Source organism: Rhynchophorus ferrugineus, unplaced genomic scaffold, assembly GCF_030347505.1.
Source record: "Rhynchophorus ferrugineus isolate W39M unplaced genomic scaffold, kcgeb_rfMv2 rfM1, whole genome shotgun sequence".
NCBI lineage: Eukaryota > Metazoa > Arthropoda > Insecta > Coleoptera > Curculionidae > Rhynchophorus > Rhynchophorus ferrugineus.
The window spans coordinates 36,907,780-36,927,240 of record NW_027472580.1 but is presented as its reverse complement, the minus strand read 5'-3'; the positions used below and the strand labels follow the sequence as shown (position 1 = coordinate 36,927,240).

Here is a 19,461-nt window from a genome sequence, read left to right as displayed (position 1 = left end):
AAATTGTTTTTTTCTCGGTAATAATATAACTTAAGTTTCGTCTTTCGTATTGATATGCTAAGTTCATTCGCAATTGTCATTTGTACGTCATCAAACTGTTGTTAGAAAATCATTAAAAAATAGGGGAAAAAAGTTTTTAAGAATGTATGGAAATATATATGAGGAGCGCCTCTTCAGTAAGTTACTCCCCCCATATTTAGAAAATACATAACTATCTCTGTCTCATACGTACGTCACATACGACTCTCGCGTCCGTTCGTACGCACCAGAGAATTGATATCTGGCAGCGTCAATCGTGTAGCCGCCTCAGTCGCTCTTGGCTGTTACAACTGTAAGTTGGTGTTGAACGATCGACATAGCGACATCCCACGCGTTCATCTCTCGTATCATTCTACGGAAGGACATCACCATGCTGTGTCAGTGATAAGACTTTTGCGTGCCTGCCACACAACGAACGCGTCAAAAGAACTTGCTTTCATCGCACCCTGTCGGTTTTGTACTCAGGATTCGTGTGAGTATTATTAGTAACATTACTGCCAAATTGTTATTACATTGAAATTAACCTTTAGATAACAATATTGTTGTTTATTTGAACCGAATTCGAATGTCCCAAAAATTATGTTTCGATACTTACTACAATAACAAACATTATTTTAATAAAACATCAATCAAACTTGTTGAGTATTATCAAATATTTGTAGTAGAATAAAATTTAATTGGATTACATATTAAAGGTTGTAATTCTGAACTCATCTTTATTCTCTATTTTCGATTGTCTTTTATGACTTTTTTTAAAGGCACTATTGGTATATCAAGTTTTTGAAATACTTCTATTCATCTAATCTTCTCCCGTAAAAAGTTGTATTCAAGATCTGGACGTTGTTGTTTTATCAAGGTTATTTCAAGACTTCCTGCTTTTATTCCGTTTTTTATTTATCGAGTAGATGTTTTCTGGATATTGTCTATATATAGTATGTAAAAAATAAGACTGTTATATTTTAATTAACTAAATTGTAAACAAGTGTCATTTTATTAACAATGGTTGTTATCTAAGCGAAATTAGGGCACTTAATGTACAGTACAAATGTATCCCTATGTTTATTTATTAGATCTTTTACAATATTCTTTTTAATTTATAGTTGAAGAAATATTGCCATTCTTATTATGTATCTATTATTATATCATTACCATTTTAATTCACATAGTAATGTAATTTATGTATATGAGAAGAATTGGATAATATATGATTTTAATGGTCAACGAATAACGATAGCTCAAAATCAGTGGTTAAGTCAGTTTTATTCTGTAAGTCATGCTCATATTCTGTACGATGAAATATATGTAAGAGAAATGTAATTAAAGAAAATAAAATAACTCAGCGATTTACTTGATATGGTCAAAAATGAATGAGATATTAAATAAAATTTTTGACTGTTATTTAGTTTATATTTGCTCAAAGAATGAAAGTAACTCTCTTTTGTTGAATATTGCATAAGACCTCTGCTTGAAATAATATGAGCGACAAAAACTGATTAAAAACTTTCATTTGAAGCCGTACGAGGGATGGAGTGTGATTGGATACACATTTTCCACTATAAAATCGCGTATTAGTGGAGTAGACTAATGGAAATCGCCAGTTAGAATTATATTAACGAATTTATTTTATATATATAATAAAAGGTTATATCAAGTGAATTTTGCTTCATATTTAAAACATTATGTGATCATCAGAATCAAAATTTATAAAATTCATTTGTTAATTTATATTTCGAATATTTACATAAAAATGAAGACCTGTGCTTCCGGATTATGTCAGGAATTCAGAGGTTAAGGACATCTTACTTAATGATTTACAAATAGAAGGTGATGTGATAAAGATATTTTGTCGCGTCTTCGTTGATATAATAAGTGTTTTCATATAAATGCTTCATTCAAAATTATTACTTATAATCGAGACTTCAGTATAATTCATGAGGTGTGAAATTCAGCAAAAAGCTACAGGTTTTTAATGAATATTTGCTTCTAACTGGTCTAAATTATAATAAACTGATTTTTTTTCTCATGATAAATCCCTATCCCATCTTAATCTAAAAAATCACTTTCTATGTATTTTTATTATATTACTAGTCTTTTATTATAACTCTCACTTAAAAACAGTTTTACGTACTCATTCATTCTTATATTATAGTTTACATATGTTAATCAGTCTGTGGTCTAAATATCAAGAAACAAGCGTTATTCTACCGACCAGTTTCTTTTAAATTCCGGACCGTTCCCAATTGATAAATAACGATAAACAATACTAATGTTCCACTTTAGACTCTATTCGGATCCCGAAATATCGTTTTCTATTTTTCACGCACAATTTTGCGTGTTTCACAACCATTCTTATCGGATGTTCTGCGCGGGCCAAGAAGTTATCGCTAGGAAATAGAAAAATCGACACGGAACCAAAAACTAGATAAGGTCGATACCGACAGTCGACCGTCAGGCTTCGATTCTTTTGTTGTTATGGGAATCATTTGAGGAATAAATGTTGAAGTTTTTACGTTCCTTGTGCCCTAAAACATTCAAAATCGTTTTGGATGCGTGAGAAGATTTTTTTTGGATGATAAATTTGAAAATAACATGCCTGGTTTCTATAATGTATGGCTTAATTTAAATTATTTTACCATATTATCCGGTTTTTCTTTTTTTTTAAATTCTAATGGTCGAGGATTTTTAGAATAAATATGGTAGTTGATTATGCAATTGGTTTTTCGCAATTTTACTGTTCTTTACTTGCTGTGTGTGCTGTCCATCGTCCCGAAACCTACAACAAATAAAAATGTGATAATCAGAAATTTGTTCATTTTGGGTCTATTTGTACTTGCGCGCAATTTTTTCTTATTTGAAATATAGTTATTGAATTATGAGTTTTTGAAACTGGCCAAATGTTCATATTGCAATAGTTTATAATAAAGAATAAATGAAAAAAAATTCTCTCCAAAATCTCATTCTTAAATTAGATTCCTAGTTTGATTTTTTTCTCTGTTAAGTTAATAAATTTAAATGAAATTTTCAAATGAACATTTAAAAAACTGCGATTATTTTAATTTCTATTTTATTTGAAGAAAACTAGAGTTTAAGATATTAATACATTTTGCTATAAAATATGATCAGGCGGAATAGTATCTAAAATAATTTAGGAGATGAGTCGACTGATGATGTGCAAACATGTTAAGATGTCGTTGCATGTCCATAATATTGATTATGTGCTAATATTTTACCTTGGTGTTGGTGTTAAGTTTATTTAATGTCTAACTTAGTAATAGAAGGCAGCTAAATTTATATTATGTGATATTTAACATATAGTGAAAATGAAATATGATTGGCAGCTCCATCTCTTTAATATGAAAAAATAACTTCATCGTTAAATATTATTTAACAGAAATACAGAGAAGTAATATATACAATCCAATAGCCAACCCCAAATAATTTCTCTGACAGTTTCTAAATATCGGTCAGTATGGATAAAGTACTATTTATTCTAACTAATGAAGGCATGGTTATAAAACGAGCCATTGTTGATTGCAATAATAAAATAATAAAAATTATGAAATTAAATATGTTTCTTTTGATAAAGCATCTTGTTATTTACTTATAGATTATTATTACAAATATGTATGTATCAATTAAAAATTAGTTCAGAATATGTATGCATTTATACATAAATAGGTGATGTCAGAGCAGTTTAACTATCTCGGTTAAAAGACACTCGGTGCAAAGTGTAAACACTCTGATTTATTTCCTAAACGAATTTAAATCTCAAAGCCGTATTTATAGCAATTTTATAAAAAAAAATTATATGTCTCAATCTTTATTTTGCAGTTAAAAAATTAAATAAAATAATTGAGAGAATTGTAGTCGAAAAAATTGTACACCCTCATCCTCCACGTGCCTTCAGACACCTTTAAGTGCCTATTAGTGCTCTTCGTGTCTATTGAAATTAATTAATTCCAATTTAGTACTAAAGGAAATGCTGAATAAAAGATGATTTTGCATTTGTTGGACTCTGCTAGAGTTCGTCGTTCAATTTGTTGGAGTGGATATCGGTAGGCTTCTGCAGTAACATTTTCACCCGGTTTGGTCCCAACATATGCGCAACGAGATATTGTGGCTATGAATATTCTGCTTCGGTGGCGATGTGGACGGTTTTTGTAGACTAACCATAATAACAGCACATTACAGAAAACGTTTCTTTTTCGGCTGAAAATAAATGAAAATGGTCGAAATTACATTTGCAGTCAATTGATTCCTCAATTGCCGAGTTGCTAGAAAGTTCTTCAGGAGTTTTGTCTCTAATTTCAGTCTCTAAACTTTTTTGGCCCTCCAATGCGTTTTTGTCTTTGACACAGATATTTAAAAGGGATTATTTCAAGCAGCAGTATCACCATAAGCTGCGGTAGTAGATTTCGAAGCAGACAACCAAAGTAAAGAATATCGAAAGTGCAATTTTGGATATTTCAAAATTAGCGCCTGTGTATGCTGAGTAATTCGACAGTATTAAATAATAAATTGTTACTTTATATAGAGTAATGCCAAAACCATCGAATTTAACGGTTAGGTTAGCTTATACATTTTACTTTACGCATTTCTCTGACATCGCGTAAATTTAACTGTTTGGCGAGTGCATTGCGGTTAAGTGAGACTGTCTCGGGTTATTTTACATTACTAACAGGTCAATTGAAAAGTCCCCGCCCTACCACAGTAAAACACATTTTTTTTGGCAAAATTAGTTTTCTTATTCACCATAATTCCCTTCAAGGGTGATTCAACACTGATTATAGCGACCCTCCGACTTTTCGATACCATTTTTGTAGTACGATTTTTCCTTTGCTTCAAAATAGACCTTAGTTTCGGCGATCACCTCTTCGACGAACATTTCTTCACAGCGAGCATTCTTTTGAGATCTGAGAACAGGAAATAGTCGCTGGGGGCTATGTCTGGAGAATAGGGTGGATGAGGAGTCCAATTCATGGATTTTTGCCATCGTTTCCACTGACTTGTGACACGATGCATTGTCCTGGTGAAGCACCACCTTCTTTTTCTTAAAATGCGGCCATTTTTCGGCAATTTTGTCCTTCAAACGGTCCAATAACGCCTTGGACTTCGGAGTGAAATGATGGAGCCATGTTTCATGCATTGTCACATATCGACGTCTATTACGCTTGATTATCTTCAAACACTGATCCGAATCATCACTCCTCGCGCGGCATCCACTTTACATAGAGCTTTCTCATACCCAAATATTCGTGAATGATATGATGTACACTTTCAGTTGATTTCTTTAGACTATCTGCTATTTTATTCAATTTCAATTTACTGTCATTCAAAATCATTTTGTGGATTTTTTAAATGTTTTCGTCGGTAACAACCTCTTTTGGGAGTCCACTGCGTTCACCGCCTTCGGTGCTCATTTCACCACGTCTAAACTTAGCATACCAATACTTGATAGTTGGTTTTCTTGCAGTGTCCAGAAACTCGGCATCAAGCCAAGTTTTTGCTTCAACTGTATTTTTTCCCTTCAAAAAAATATTTTATCAACACGCTATTATCCATTTATTCGCAATAACAAAAGTTGCTTCATTCAAAATGCTATAATTCACTAACTAATGATCCGACAGCTGTCAAATTTATACACGCACCTTTTGAGGGTTACGGCTAACTAAAAAACATATGGTTTTAATTGTAGTAGCGCCATCTATGTGTCAGGCAGGGGACTCTTCAATTGATCTGTTACTTTAAATGGTTATGAATATAGCTTTATATTTATATAGGAATATTCCTTTGAATTATTTTATTAGAGTTGCAGCAATCCTGCATCTCTAGATGTGGGTTAGAACAATATTCAGGTCGCTGGTGTATTAAGTTAATATTAGTGACTATTTATGTGTGCCCTCATTCAGTAAGTTTAATGTGGGGAATGGTGGTTAAGAGCTTATGTTGAACTACCCAAATAAACATACAGTAAACATCATCAACTCCATGCTCCTGCGAATTCTTAAATATTTCCAAATTTCGTGTATTCCTGCCTATTATTTAAGTTCCTAGTTCCCACGCTTTATTTATGACAGCAGTGGTTAGGTGGTATACTTTATTAATTTTATGTTTACGTTATTCCAGGATTAGTTATCATAATTATTTTTTAATTAACAGAGAAAATATGCTGCAGGCTATGTGTGTTGCGTTTTTATATGTAAAGACGCATTTACTATATATGATTTACACGCCGATGGGCAATACTTCTTTCTTCGATAGGTAAGATAGTTCGGATGTCCTCGACGCGATCAGTTGTGGTGTTTGACATTTGTGAAAAGTTAGGTTAAGTTAGAATATAAGTGGGAAAAAAGTAAGCATTGTAAGATAGAACAAGAATGTAATCGTTTAAGGTAAGACATGTAGTCTGTATAAATTAAAATAAGTGAATAAAGTTCATAAACAGTTCAAAATACAGTATATTATTTGGTGAACAGAAATCGCGGGTTAATCGCCCCAACAATGTGTGTAAAGTAAGAATTATAGGTAAAACGTAATAATTTACTAACAGTAATTTTGGAGATTTTGCTAAGGAACAAAAGTTTATTTGTGTAAAATAATATCAAAACACTGAGTAATTTGAGGAAATTTCGGCAAACTGGCAAACATTTCGGGTACTGCTACAAATGAAAAATTTGTTTAAATTTATATAATTGCCAGTGCCCTGAAAATAATATCAAAAGTTAGTGTGTAAACTCATTCATGTTGTTGGTTTATTTATAAGAGAAGTGTATTTGTGTATTGGAGTATCGGTGAAGATTACTGTATGCTGTTGAAATAAATCCTAGTTGGTAAAGAAATATTCTATAAAATATTAAAATAAATATTTTGTTTTAGTAATTCTTCATAATAAAGCATCAAATGTACAAAAACCGTCTTAAAATTACAATCTTTTTAGATACACCACAAACAACAAGTAACAATCCGACCCGGAAAATGGCTTCAACAAGAGTTACATAAAGCCGAAACAATATTATCGGTGTAATTAGAGAGAATTGGACTCGTTTACGCGGGTCGCTGTAATGACAAACAGGAACGAAAGACGCGAGGGCCAGTGACAAACGAGTTATGTCATCTTTGAGTTTGTTTGTAAAATATTCGTGGCAAATTATGGCGATTAGAGCACCGGGATGGCGCCCTCCTCCCCCCCTCTGCCCTGCCCGCCGATGTAAATAGAACTGTTATGACATTACGGCTCGGAAAAGGTTTAGCGCGATGCCTACAGAACAGTTTATTGTGGCCCACGAAAATAAAAAATAACGGTCATTTTAATTGAAGAAGTACCGACTAAGTGTTTATGTTATCGGAGATACTGTTGTATTCCGCCTTGTTACTTTATATGCAGTTTAATATAGCTGATTAAAATATCAGAATTTACATTTTAGTTAGACGCATGTATCAATAATATACACGGCATGAGGTATTTAAATTTAAAGGTTTTTTTTGTGATTAATGGCAAATTTTAAAATTTCCATTTTAAATCTGTAATATTTTTTGTAGTAACAGATGATTTCTCTGGTGAAGATGGAATATATTTCGATGTGATTTAACCTTCGATCTATTTTTATACTTCATAAAACTAAGAAACTATTTATATATATATATATATATATATATATATATATATATATATATATATATATATATATATATATTTGTTTTTAATATATATATGGGATATGAAAAACTTCCAATCTATCTTTAAAGGAATGAAAAAAATTTTACTCATTCTCTGAATATTAATTACAATTTTTACTTTAAGGCCAACATTTGAATTAAGGTGACTTATTTTTATTTTTAACGATATAATGAACGTCTTACTGCCCTTAAAGTTTTTGATTATATATACGAAGGTCACTATTTATTTTTTGGGAATAGGAAAAAACAAATAGTTAAGCTGCGAATATATTTTTATTGTTTTTCAAAGTACTCGCCACGATGATCGATACACTCTTGCATACGCTTAAACTAATTTTCAAAGCATTTATTCCTTTCCGAATGAGGTATCTTCAAAACACGATTTTTGAATACGCTTCTATAGCTTCTTCGCTCGATGAAAATCGTTGACTACGCGTTTCTTCTTCACGGATGGGAACAATAAGAAGTTATTGGGTGCCAAATTAGGGCTGTACGGCGGATGGACCCGTCAATTCGATATTTTGAGTGCTCAAATAGTCTCTTGTTTGAGACGATGTGTGAGAGTTCGTATTGTCATGATGAGGAACAATTCGGCGTCTCTTGTTTGTTTTTCTTATCTCACCGAAGACTTTTGGCATACAAATGGTTGTGTACCAGTCACAATTTACTGTTCTACGATCCTCTAGAGGCACTGTTGCAATATGACCAGTTTTCTCGAAGAAACAGGCCACCATTTTCTTTGAAGTGCTTCGTGCGCGAACAACATTTGTTGGATTTGGTTCATCTTGAAACACCAATACAGTCGACTACTGCTTCCTTTCAGGATTATACGAATATATCCATGATTCGTAACCTGTCACGATTTTATAAATGTCTTCCGACACGAGCCTTTTTTTTGAGCGATTGTCAAATTGTGTTGGATGGAACGCGAACATAACTTTCGCATAGCTAAGTATTCTTGTAAAATCGCATATATGCTGCTGTAACTAATTCTTAGGGATGCCTCACAATAGGTGACATGACGATCTTGCTTAATCATTTCGCACACAGCATCGATGTTTTCTGGTACAACAGCTGATTTTAGACGACTTTCACGAAACTCGTCGGACAGCAAACTACGACCACGATTGAATTCACTAAACCAGCGATACACGATGGTTTTTGATGAAGCTTCATCGCCAAAAGTCAAATTAAGTTGATTGATGCACTCTTGTTATGATAATCCACGTTGAAAATCGTAAAAAATCATCACACGAAAATGTTCACGATTCAGTTCCATTTTTTCTGAGTACGTATATCATTAAAAATGTCAAACTTTATAATGGAACCGTCAGATGGACTCACATGACAGCAGTGTTGCCAATTCCAGAAATATAAATAGTGACCCTCGTATATGTTCCGTTCGCCAGTTCTTATTGAATATATTCAAATTTTGTTTTCCTGAGTTGAGTGTGAATAAGTTTTTTTTCTTGATTCCGAAATAATTTAACTTCTTACGAATATATTCTCAAGTTATGATTAAACATTTTGTAAGTTGAGGTATTTTCATGGTCAAGTCTGTTGGCTAAATTAATTGAATAAGGCTCTAAGTGACGTATACTATACCTGACTCAATATACCGGGTTTTTAATTTTGATGATAGTATAGTTTAAAAATCCAGTGATTAGAATGTAAATGACTGTTAAATAACTTAATGTGAATGTTAAATTCAAGGCTTTTAACAGACATGTATAGAGACGCTCATAATTGCGTTTTCGAAATTTCATTACTTATTTATTTCAGTTGAAGAAATATGCAGCTGAAGCCCATCCAACCCTTTTAGAAACTTATGGTGATGCGCTTCGTCATATCTGAATACTCTAATTGGGTTCGATTTACAAGTGGTGATTTTGATATCAATGATAAAGAAAGAGCTCATGGAACAAAAAGTTCGAACACGATAAATTGCAGTACATATTGGAAGCTTAGAACATGATGAATTAACTATTTCTAAACGATCACATCCAATGGAAATATTCAGGGCGGAGGAGAATGACTACCATACGAATTATTTGAAAATGCCACTTCCAACTCTTTTGACAAAATAATTGCTAGCTACACAAATAAGAAGAGAGCGATGAAAAATTGATCTATTTTCATGCGCAAAAAGTCATGGTATAGTTCATGGTCTTGCTGTGTAAACGGTGCAATCATATAGGCGTGGTGTGTTATGAGCTACTTAAACTGAATGAAGCTGTTACTGCAGATACCCAGTTATGTCAATTACTAAATAAACGATATATTTTTGCAAAAACTACCAGCAATAACGAGAAACAGGCATGACATGATATTGTAGAAGCTGTGAAGGATTCACTGATGCTGTTCGAATGGGACGATTTGTGGAATCCAGCTTACTCACTAGATATAACGCCTTTTTGTTATTACTTATTAAAATTCATACAGTATGGATTGGTTGGTGATGGTTTTGAAATGGTGAAAAAGAGCGAAAATAGTTGGATATCTGACAAACGGGTGTCGTAATAGAAGGACGAGAAAAATCTAATAACTAATAATTACTTAGTGCCTCTAAATCTAAATCTAAATAAGTTACAGTTTCACTATGTTATGTCCCAATTCGATTAGTAAATTAGATTTGATTTTCATCATTGGTTGTTTCCTTCAAGCTAAATGATACATGTTACTAGACATATATCAGTATTTCTTTCCGCCAGATAATTTTAGATTCACTTTGTTTTCATTTTAAATCATTCCCATGTATTTTGGCAAAATGTGGTTTTATACTAAGACTAACATAATGCAATCTATAGAGCTCTTCGTTTATGTAATATGAGTTGCAAAACACATGTGGCTGTATTGTGATGTAGGAAATTCCACAAGTTTTGAGTTTGATAAGAAATGAATTGAACATCTAGTTGAAACGCTAAGCGTCTCGTGCCCATACGACTCTAAAAGTTATTTTAGGCGTTGTTTCAACTATCTAAAACAAACCAAATAGTTAAGAAGTAGTATGAACCTGGTACATGCATTAAATTCATAACAGTTTTTTCGGCTTCTGCGAATTTACTGAAAACATTCACTGCTAATGACTGTCAAGCAAATATTAACAACAGAAGAACGTATTTAAACTTAAAACTCTTTAGTTTTGTAAAGGCGCAAATAAAAGCCAAAATCTTTTTTTAACTGACAACCGTTAGAGTAGAGTTATTTGCTTGTTTATTCAATGACTATGGTTATCCTCATATCTCTAAAAATAGTCTTATATCAGTAAATCTTATTCATTTTCTTAATTAATCCTGTTTTAAACTAATATAAATAATAAAAACAATAATAATAATAACAGGTTTGTTAGTCCACATAGTTATTTTGTTATTTGTTATATTATGTTTTACTAAATTTTACATTAGATATGCTTTATACGATCTTAATTTTCAGATTAATTTATTACTACTGTTCTGCTATACTTTCAGGAATACATAAGCAAGACCAGTGCGAGATAAATACCTTTTAGGATAAATCATATGGCTCGGTGAATTGAGGAATAACGAAATGAAATATAAAATAAATTGTGGAAAATACAAATATAAAAAACGAATGGCAGCGGTGTTATCTGTTGACGAGGCTTGGGCAGTCGATTGTGGCACGTCTGAATTGAACTATGGTCAGTGACTGAATGGTCGAAAGTACCCTTTAATAATTTCTCAGATAAACGTCTCGGGGTTGCCAGATATTTGTTATTGTGTGCAAGTTGACGCTGCTGGTACCCCGCCCGTGTTTACATCTGGAATTATATTTGTGGGTATTTTTGTAGACCGTCATTCCAGGATGTAAAATTTGACATGCCTCAAGGTCGTTACAACCTCTTATGTAATACCTCATATACATCAGTATGTAATTCTCAAATTAAATTTGATTTAGATTACTAAAGTTAAAGTTAATAGTAATATTTATATACTATACAAGTTCATGAGGTTTAGTTCTCTTGTGAATTTCTGCGAGCTCTCCAGTAACTGTTGTATTGCTTCCACGTTGTTTTGATTTAGTAAACTTATTTCTTGCTCCAAGGCGAAATCTTGGATAACTTAGATTGCGAGGTTATTGTGTTGTTCTTCGTTGGTTTCGCGACAAGCATTGGTAATTGATCGAAGAACTTTGTTTTGGCAGCGTCGGATTAGTAGTCGGTTTGATGTTTTAGTGTAACCTCATATTTGCACCCCATTTGTCCTAAATAGGGTTTACAGTTGATTGATACACTAATCTTCTTGATCCTAAGTCAAGCTAGGATTATATTTCGACTTGCCAGTATCGGTCTTTAGTTTTGAAACTGACTTACTTTGATTCTTGTCCAGCGTGAGTTATCTTGTATTACAATATATTTTCTAGAAGATCTGCATCAAATTAATTTAATCAGGAAACGTTCGTTTTGATCATCGTTGAGAAAATGCGATTTTAAGCTGCCCGATCGATCATTATCTCAACAGGAGCAGAATTTGACGGTTTTCGTGACTGGAGAAGCGCATTTTTCTATCTCCGACCAATTAAAATGTCTTCCCGGCATAATTCCGAATAGATTCGTACGTGCTCGCGGCGCGCCAGCCGCTGTCAATCACTGTCCGTTTTCATTAACCGACAGCGAGCACGGGATTGCGATCGTGCACCTCGTCCTCAATGAATAAAACATAAATAATACACTACTATGGTCTTGGTGTACCGTCCTAATCTCGGGAGCGGTCACCCAAACGATTGTGCATCGTGATTTCGGTTTCCGATTGCGCCACACTTACGTAACCGTTAAATCTTCGACAGCTCGAGAGACCGACCAAATTTATGTGTATACGCGTACAAGAGAATTATTTCTTTATTTCCATTTCTTCGATTCATTCCAGTTTCGTTTCACATATTTAACGGCTTATCGTAACATGGGTTTATCTAAAATTCTTCCTCCATCTGTCAGTTAATGTTTTCTTGGTTATTTTTGTTTATTAGTCGTACTATTTATAAAAGGAATGACTCATCAATGCCTGACCACGATTATTGCTAGGAATACGTTTTGTCAAGTCTAGTTTTTATTTTTTAATGAAACGTCGTTTTTTTGTTAAAATCAATTAAGTAAACCCGATGATCTATATTATTGTTTTATTTTATAATTTATTGCTTTGAGGATGCTTGTTGCTTCATTTTTATTGTTACAATGGTCCATCCCAGTGAAAATTGCCTTGTAGTTTACAATTTTTTAGATACAGATTTCAACATATGAATATTTGTGAATGTTGGGATATTATCATTGTAAAGTTTTAAAAGCCATGTTAAACTTAATGTAAACGTAAATTAATCAATAAGTTGACATTTTCCTGTAAAACTGGATTATGTACATAGGAATCCTTGAGAATTCTACTGTAGTGCTTCAAGTAGACGTGTAACTAAGTCTGTTAGTTCATGCTTCTCTGTTTATTATTATTTATTTAATTATAATGAAGTTTTTAATAAGAATGACTTATCACTGTTTGACTACAGTTGTTGCTAGGAAAGAGTTACCTGCTTCAAAGAAAATCTGTTTGAGTTTTGATTGATTTCTTTTGGTGTACTGAACACAAAATAATGTGAAAAATATTCCAGAGCTTTAGCTTTCACTAAAAAAATAAGCTTTAAAGCAATTTTGTTTTATAACGGCGGTTTCAATTCTTTTATTTCTGTAAGTCAATCCGCACACATCACAGACAATTACAAGAACTTGGAATTGATTTTTCACAGATTAAAATAAAACAGCGATGATGGGCAGGTATGCGATGATTTTAAAAATTTTTGCACGTTGCCCATACAACAACTATCAACTTGGGTTCTTTTGTCTATATGATAGCAGATATCGAGCAAATAACCGTACCAAAAGGAATTGGCCGCCGATAGTGCTTAAAGTTGGTGAAAAGAAACATTACTACCTCCACATAAAGTTATCTGACCACTGCTGCATATACAGTTAGGATTGATAAAGTAATTGCTTCAAATACATCATATATTTCCTGACATACCGACACATCGTCAAAATAATTATAAAAGCATTTCAAGTTTTAGACCCCCTAATGAGTCTAAAGTTACATTTCCTTTATTTCGACTTCAACTACTTTCCGAAAAATTTGGGAAATACGAGCGAAGAGTAAGATGAACGATTTCACCAGGGCACTAAAAAGAAATTATACCAATGAGAACTGGCGGTCTCAATAATATCGGACTGTATTGGATCAGCTATTGATTGTTGAAACTTTTTATAATATTCGGTGTGTACCATAGGATTGGTGTTTAAAAATGGTGTATAATGGGATATTACAGATTTTTAGTGATAAAATCAGGAAACCATAGCTACATTTAACAATAAAATAGGTGTTACGGGCATTAAACTTGATGTTATAAAATGGCCTAATTATGGGCTAAATCACTTTTCCTTCAAATTTAGTCCTTAAGATTATTTTTTAATACCAACATCGTAATTGATGATTTCCCCTAAAATGTCATAATCTGCGTGCCGCAGATCAACGTTTTATTTACGTCTAAAAATTAAATACTTTTATCCATAAATAATCATAATCAGTTCTAATGTTAGATTAAGACCATTCAAATGAAAATATTATTATTAGAAGCAATTAATATGGATTAGAAATTTTTAATTTATCTATTTGGGATCCTATTATTTATAGTTTTATAGTATAGTTTGCACAGTCGACCTAATAAATCACCACTTCTTTCTTATATATAAAAATTTTAAAAAGTTTTAAAACCTTACTAATCATTTTTTAACTCCCATGTTTTGAAAGATACCTACCTCTACATCATATATTCCTGATATAAATACATTCCTGACTGATGGATACCTGAAAGCATCGTAGTTTAAGGTGTAAAGTTAACAAAGTCGGATCGAAGTTGTTATAAATTAATCAAGTTTCGAATTTGGGCAGAAGCTTGTATTTCATAGTATATGACCACTAAATACAGATTACTAGCTGCTAAGGAGTTGCTTAGCTCTGGATCGGTGGAGTTTGATAACATCAAAACCGAAATCATTGCAATTCGAAAGATCATTATACTCTCACTAAAATTGAAAGCTGTTGTGGGACAACGGCCTACGTATATCTCTTTGGTCGTTTTTTTCAGGAGGTGTTATATAGCGTGAACGATTTGTGTGTGATGGTTTGTTGTCAGGTGATGTAATGATATTTTTACACTGTAAGGGTTTCGTTTATATTGAAACTGGATTGGTTCACCAGTATTGTCTATTCAATCGGTCAAAGAAACTACCACTTTATTATTTTCACAAATTACCGTTATACTAAAACAGATTTCTATTAAATCATAAGTTTTTGCTTTAAACCTTACACAACTTGTATGTATATGAGTTTTCGGGTTCTATGATCCAATTTTGATGAATACTTCACGTCAAAATCTATTAAATTCTATTGGGATATTTATATGCCGATGGAGATCATAAATTATTTAGCAGCATTGTTATAATAGCGCCAGCTAAATTAACACAACAGCTTTGGTCAATTAAAAGCACTTAACGAGAACGAAACGCGGTGTAACATTTTTCCCTTCCTTCTAATTATGAGAATTCAAAAAGAATTATCACAAATGGGAGAACTGTATATATGATATTTATGTTTTTTTATATTATTGCAGGTAGAACTGAAGATGCCCTTCAAAGGGCAAATGAAAAGCGCGATCTTTCTTCTCATTTATTTAGTGAGTATCGCTTCAACAGATCCTGCTAAAAAGCACCTCAGGAACTTTCGGGATGATGATGAGGGAGCTTCACTTGGATCTATAACTCCTGGGGGGTGAGTAAATTTTTCGTTCATGACATTTCGTACTATAACATAAAGTAACATTAGATTAATTGTATTTATAGATTTATTAGTTGAGAAGAAACTTTCATTTTAGTTAATTTTTTATTTAAACAAAATATACAATACATCTATGTCTTGCTATGGGAAAGCTCGTTAAGTTTATTGATGTTTGATAATGTATAGAATCACTTAGATTTACTCTTTGGGTTTTTATGTATTTTTATTTTATTTTAATTTCTAAAATCTTTAAACCTATTTGAAAACTGGTGAAATATTTATTCTACCAATACGACTCTTCTATCATATCTTTATTTGAAACTGTCCAAGAAATGGTTTTAATTGTTTGTAGCAATTATCAGGAATATCTGGAACTCTCCAGGTTATACTTAGTTGCTTTTAAATAAAGTTCTTTTTTCGGATCACCATAGTTGGAGTTTTGGTCAAGACTATTAGAATCAATTAAGAAAATTCGATTCTACTTTATATATCTGATAAAAATTCCTTTCTTTTTATCGTTAGAATATAGGGTCACAGAGAAAATTGCCTTGTAACTTTTTATATATAGGTTTTAATATATGCCTATTTGAATGTCACAATATTTTCAAGTTGTCAACGCCATATAAAATTTTAAACATGAATTAAACAATAGGTTAATAGAGTGACACGTTCCTGTATGAATTTTGATAATGGTGTGAATGATCCTGTAATTGTGTTAGGGTAATATCTCTATTAAGATGCTACCACAAAATTAAACATTTATAATATATTGATATATTTCCAACAATCGATGAATATTAAAAAGATAACACAACGAGGCTCCCCTTTGTACATTTTAGTTTGTGGGAATAATCTGGAAGGTCTCTGAAGCATTTGACAGTAGTCTGATATCATTGAAACCCTCCATTGTTCTTGGCATCTTCTCTTTATCTTTTTAATGTTCCAGTGAAATCGTTTATTTTGATCTTAAATCACATCTTCCAAATTTTACGGAATATAGACGGGGTGAGAAATAATAAAATTTCAGTACTCGATAAGGCAACGTAAAGCTTGAGATTCTCTTTTTTTTGACAATTTGCTTATAGAGTTTTTAAGAATGTCTACAAATTTTCTCTGTGACTTTCTTAAAAACAATCTTTCAAAAACACTTTTCAACACTTTTCGTTTTGAATATCAGTCATAGTCGTGATTAATTGTGGATCAGTCATAAGTCGTCAAATCTTTGGTCCGGAATACACCTTCCTTCATCTTTGTATTTGAGAGCCCGGGAGCTTTGAAACTGTAAACTGTATTTGAAGCACGCTCCATCTCTGGGAAGCGACTTTGCAAATTGTTTCATCAATCCCAACCTGATGCCATCAGGCCAATGGAGGTACATCTGGCCAATCATGGTATTCACATTTTAATTTGCGAAGAATCAATTACAACTTCTTGTAAGACCTGTTTTATGGTTTCTCTTTGATAAATCTATGAAATGACGTTATTGTGATATATTGTATTGGTTTTTAAACGCACACATAAAAATATGGAGTGAATCCTTTTCACGATATCTAAACCAGGAGGAAAACATTCCTGGTAGAAGTAAGCAGAAGCAGCACAAGCCAGAGAAACCTGATTTCCTGGATTTTTTGAAAATATTATAATTTTCGTTTTCAGTATACCAAAATATATTAATATCGGTTGATAATACTCATATAGCTTTTTTTGCATACCTGGGTAATAGAATTATGAGTGTTTATGTGGCCTAGTTAAACAAAAATAAGAATTGATATCACAAAATTATGTTTTTATATGTAATAAATTGTGCGTTAAAGTGTGGGGTATATTCAATATGAAGATTATCTTATTTGGGTTAACAAAATGTCGTTGTAGTATGCACTTTGTATATATTTGTAAATGAAAAATAAAGTCATTGTTTTTCTAACCGAGAACAGCTCTTTATATACTTTAAATAATTATCAGTGGGTGTGACATATATTCTGATTACCTAATATATTCTCGAACTTAAAATTACGTAACTGGGAAACTATGATATCCAAAATGGTATCAGCAACGAAAGCTTAGAAAATATGTTTCAAACAAGATTTTATGCTGAAACTTGTTAATATTATGAAAATAATTTTGTTTACTGAAACTAATGGCAACTATATATTTTATACATTTTTGGAACATTAAATTAATATTTATATTAATATTTTCTTGAAGAATATCCCAAAGCAAGTGGTTTAAATTTTTACAATCCTTATGCGATTGTGTCACAAGTTACGATTGACTATGATTTTAAATAATTTTTGAAATATATGTTTTATTGACATTTATTCGAAAAATTTAGTAGAACTCTAGCTATAATTACATAACAAAAAAATAGTGACAAATATAGATAAAAATAAATTCAACAGTTTTACGACAGTTTTACATTTATACGGTTTCTATTTTTATTTATTTGTCAACTTAAGGTTTCACATTTCATTAGTTACTTCAGCCAGATTGTTAAAAAATCATAAATGAAAGAAGAAATACTCAATGAGGTTCTTGGCTTATGACTGGGCTGGATTAACAGATACATAAATGACTGCTAATTGTAATCATTGTGATTATGTAAATGGCGGCCAGCTTCAAAAGCTGGACATATTCAGATTGTGCCACAGGTTTATTACTGTTCTTATTGTTGATTTGAACTCATTGAATTTAAATTAGTAGAAAAAATATATCTTTCTATTTGCAAATGTAAATCTTCCTTGATCAAGCAATATTAACTTCGGGTTTATCCTCGTATATTTTGGTTTTTAGCCGATGAAATTGGAGTTCTCTTTGTTTTCCTGAGGACTAATTAATTCGACTACGAGCTGAAATGGGCAACGACAACTGAAAATATGTTGGAATAATTTCGAGATTGCGCAACCTTGATAGTGGGATATACGTAGCTCTCTATCAAATAGTTTGGTTCCTGTTGGAAAAAATGCGTTCGACAACGCGTGGGATATCTAGAACAGAATGATAGTGGCTTATTTTAACTATACATTTGCCTTATTTCGTTTAAAATTAACATATCTGGTCATTCATTACGCACATTATACAGTATGAATGTGACAACCGTGAGAAAAATTATATTATTTTATAAGTAACAGGTGAATTGAAAAGTCCCCGGCCCACCATACTAAAACACATTTTTTTGACAAAATTAGTTTTTTTTATTCAACATAATTCCCTTCAAGGGTATACATTCCAACTTTTCGATATCATTTTTGTAGTACGATTTGCCCTTTGCTTCAAAATAGGCCTCAGTTTTGGCGATCACCTCTTCAATCGACGAAAATTTCTTCCCGGCGAGCATTCTTTTGAGATCTGAGAACAGAAAATAGTCGCTGGGGGCCAGATCTAGAGAATACGGTGGATGATGGAGTAATTCGAAGCCCAATTCATGGATTTTTGTCATTGTTTTCACTGACTTGTGACACGGTGCATTGTCTTAGTGAAGCAGCACATTCTCTTTCTTCAAATGCGACCGTTTTCGGTGATTTCGTCTTTCAAAAAGTCCAATAACTCTATGTAATAGTCGCTGTCGATAGTCCTTCCTTTGTTAAGGTATTCAATGAAAATTATTCCATGCGCATCCCAAAATACAGATACCATAACGCTTTGGAGCGGATTTGTCGTGTGCAGTCCACTCGGATGACTGTCGAATGGGCTTCGGGGTGAAATAATGGAGCCATGTTTCATTCATTGTCACATATCGACGCAAAAACTCGAGTATATTACGCTTGATCCAACACTGCTCCGAATCTTCAACTCGTCGTTGTTTTTGGTCAAAAGTGATCTCGCACGGCACCCAATTTACACAGAGCTTTCTCATACCCAAATATTCGTGAATGATATGATGTACACGTTCAGTTGATATCTTTAGAGTGTCTGTTAT

At 32.5% G+C, this 19,461-nt stretch overlaps 1 protein-coding gene across 1 annotated transcript in view; it reads left to right on the top strand.

The window, feature by feature from the left end:
* Nucleotides 1-308: 308 nt before the first annotated feature.
* Nucleotides 309-19,461, top strand: part of LOC143196592 (fibrillin-1) — a 164,793-nt gene continuing 145,640 nt past the window's right edge. The window contains exons 1-2 of the mRNA XM_076404407.1: nt 309-511; nt 15,382-15,539. Coding sequence (XP_076260522.1) covers nt 15,394-15,539 — 146 coding nt within the window. The 5' untranslated portion in view covers nt 309-511; nt 15,382-15,393. The remainder of the gene's footprint in view (nt 512-15,381; nt 15,540-19,461) is intronic.